We start from the raw sequence: 2,687 nt of genomic DNA, 5'->3' as shown, positions 1-2,687 counted from the left end.
GCTGTAAACAGCAAATTCTCTCTAGAGGGAAGGCGGAGGTTTGCCCAGACAGCCCCTGCGGGGGTTGTGGTGGGATATGCTAATAGTGCCTGGCCACTGGGGCCGGCCTCCCTCCCCCAAGAATATATAAAGAGCCCCAACCCCAGCACACCCGACCCAGGCCGCCAGGCGTTTGCCCTTGTTAATTACCGGAGAAACCGACCAGGGAGTTCCGCCCGGGATTTGCTGGCCCGCAGCGGCGCCAAGCTCCCGTCTCTCCCCTGTATCTCTCGCTGCTGTCCAGGTGCCCCACTTGCTTCACCGCTAAGAATGGAAATGATGGATGGCTGCCAGTTCTCGCCTTCTGAGTACTTCTGTGAGGGCTCCTGTATCCCGTCCCCCGAGGGCGAGTTCGGGGATGAGTTTGAGCCCAGAGGGGCTGCCTTCGGGGCGCACAAACCAGAGCTGCAAGGCTCAGACGAGGACGAGCACGTGCGAGCACCTACAGGCCACCACCAGGCTGGCCACTGTCTCATGTGGGCTTGCAAAGCATGCAAGAGAAAGTCTACCACCATGGATCGGCGGAAGGCGGCCACCATGCGCGAGAGGAGACGCCTGAAGAAGGTCAACCAGGCTTTCGAGACGCTCAAGAGGTGCACCACGACCAACCCCAACCAGAGGCTGCCCAAGGTGGAGATCCTCAGGAATGCCATCCGCTACATCGAGAGCCTGCAGGAGCTGCTGAGGGAGCAGGTGGAGAACTACTATAGGCTGCCAGGACAGAGCTGCTCTGAGCCCACCAGCCCCACCTCCAACTGCTCCGACGGCATGGTAAGAGAAAGCGCTGGTCCCCCCGATCTTTTCCAAAACTTCCTACATCCTACATCTCACTTAAACCAGGTGTGGCAACCAAATGTTCAATGGTTATTGGTGGATAGTGGGGGGGGGCTAGAAGAGAGGTGCCACATGTAGAAAGATGCCAGGAAACAGCTGTTGAACAGGATTTTAGTTTGACTTCTTCCCAGGTTCCAGGTGAACATTGTAGGCGAGGGTCGTCCTATGAGGCAGGTGGCCGCAAATGATCAATAACATGTTTTCTCCACATGGCCCCTGTCCTTGCTCTGCTGAGGCCTGGCTGGAAAGAGATGATGCATTCTTTTCAGAGGGCGTTTTTTCCATCGCTGCCAGGTTTTAATGTGTTTTTGCCCTGGGAAAATATTCTCTCCCTGAATTAGTGTGGCTTCCTTCTACTCCAATCCATTTTGCATGGTTAACCCAACGCACATTGCTGCTGAATTCCACCCCCGCCCTGTTCCCTGTGCCGCTGCTCTCCTCTTCTTCAAGCGCAGAGATTGACCTCAGTGCCCTTACAATTCGGTGAGGGCCAACCCTTCCTAAATCGGGGCAATGAAGGTGGTTGAGAGCGGTCAATGTACAGAGCCATTGGTCAAGCACAGCCGCACCGTAGGTCAGAGCATCTTTTACCAAGACGTGAAAACAAACCTCCTTTGTGTCTTGTATTATAGCCGGAATGTAACAGTCCTGTCTGGTCCAGAAAGAGCAGCAGCTTTGACAGCATCTACTGCCCAGATGTACCAAATGGTAAGAACTGATGACTTCAGAGGAGTTTAAAAATCAGTTCAACGTCACAGTTGAAAGCAGAGTCTGCTTTTCCAGGTTGTATCGGGGAAGGGAATAGAAGGGAGGATTCTTATGGGGAGGTTTTGGTGCAGCAAAATATACACACATCTTTTGTTCAAAATTCCCCTAACAGAGATACACATATGCACTGTGGCTCAAAATTTTACTAGGGGGGCTTCTCCACTCCCTACATTCACCTCCATGAATTGCTAGATATTTGTTGCAAATTTCTGCATCAGGCTTTCTCTGACCACCTGACCTCTGGGTGTCAAAGTTGCTGACCTATGGTTTAAGGGGCCACATAAACAAGTCTCTCTATTTGGGATTTTTTTTTTTTTTAATGGTTTTCTCCTTGTGTTCTTAGTATATGCCACAGATAAAAGCTCCTTATCCAGCTTGGATTGTTTATCCAGCATAGTGGATCGAATCACCAACTCAGAGCAACCTGGATTGCCTCTCCAGGACCCGGCCTCTCTCTCCCCAGTTGCCAGCACGGATTCACAGCCTGCAACTCCAGGGGCCTCTAATTCCAGGCTCATCTATCATGTGCTATGAACTGAAAATCTATCTAGATGAGTTCTACGAGGAGGGCCTATTACACAGGAGGAAGAAAGCTCCAAAAGTTCCAAAGCAAGACAACTTGTATATAAAGATTTCCTTTCAGTTGTAAATTTGTAAATATTATCTTGCCACTTTATACGAAAGTGTATTTAACTAAAAAGTCACCATTGCAATTATACTTTATTTCTTTTCTGCTCCTCTTCCTCCTTCTTCTTTACCTCCTTATTCACTTTAGATATATAGTTCCAATTATATTCTTTGTGATGGGGGCAATTCATTGAAGGTAGCTTGTTGCAATGCTTAACTTATATTTTTTTATAAATATTGCTTATCAAAATATTATGTCTGATGTTAGATCTTTATTTTTTTCTTTAAAACATTAGAACAGCTGGAAATCAGTTACAGGAAACAAATATATTTAACTTTTGTTTTTCTATTAACGCTTTGGTGATATTCTATTAAGTAAACACATAATGATACTGCCTAATGGTATATATTTTGATCTT

General features: G+C 47.8%; 1 protein-coding gene across 1 annotated transcript; it reads left to right on the top strand.

The window, feature by feature from the left end:
• The first annotated feature begins 309 nt into the window (after positions 1–309).
• On the top strand, positions 310–2,175 carry MYF5 (myogenic factor 5). Its single transcript, XM_027595725.2, has 3 exons — positions 310–810; positions 1,506–1,581; positions 1,985–2,175. Exons 1-3 carry the CDS (start codon positions 310–312, stop codon positions 2,173–2,175), a joined length of 768 nt encoding a protein of 255 aa, XP_027451526.1.
• Positions 2,176–2,687: the final 512 nt, after the last annotated feature.

This window comes from Zalophus californianus, chromosome 9 (assembly GCF_009762305.2).
Source record: "Zalophus californianus isolate mZalCal1 chromosome 9, mZalCal1.pri.v2, whole genome shotgun sequence".
Taxonomy (NCBI): Eukaryota; Metazoa; Chordata; class Mammalia; order Carnivora; family Otariidae; genus Zalophus; species Zalophus californianus.
The sequence above is the reverse complement of the archived record's forward strand: the minus strand, read 5'-3'. Positions and strand labels throughout refer to the sequence as shown.

What these genes read in the sequence shown, in the direction of transcription:
- MYF5 (XM_027595725.2), top strand. Translation starts at nt 310, where the DNA reads ATGGAAATGATGGATGGCTGCCAGTTCTCGCCTTCTGAGTACTTCTGT. An exon ending in CCAACTGCTCCGACGGCATG is followed by an intron (nt 811 to 1,505) that starts GTAAGAGAAAGC and finishes CTTGTATTATAG; the next exon opens with CCGGAATGTAACAGTCCTGT. An exon ending in CTGCCCAGATGTACCAAATG is followed by an intron (nt 1,582 to 1,984) that starts GTAAGAACTGAT and finishes TTGTGTTCTTAG; the next exon opens with TATATGCCACAGATAAAAGC.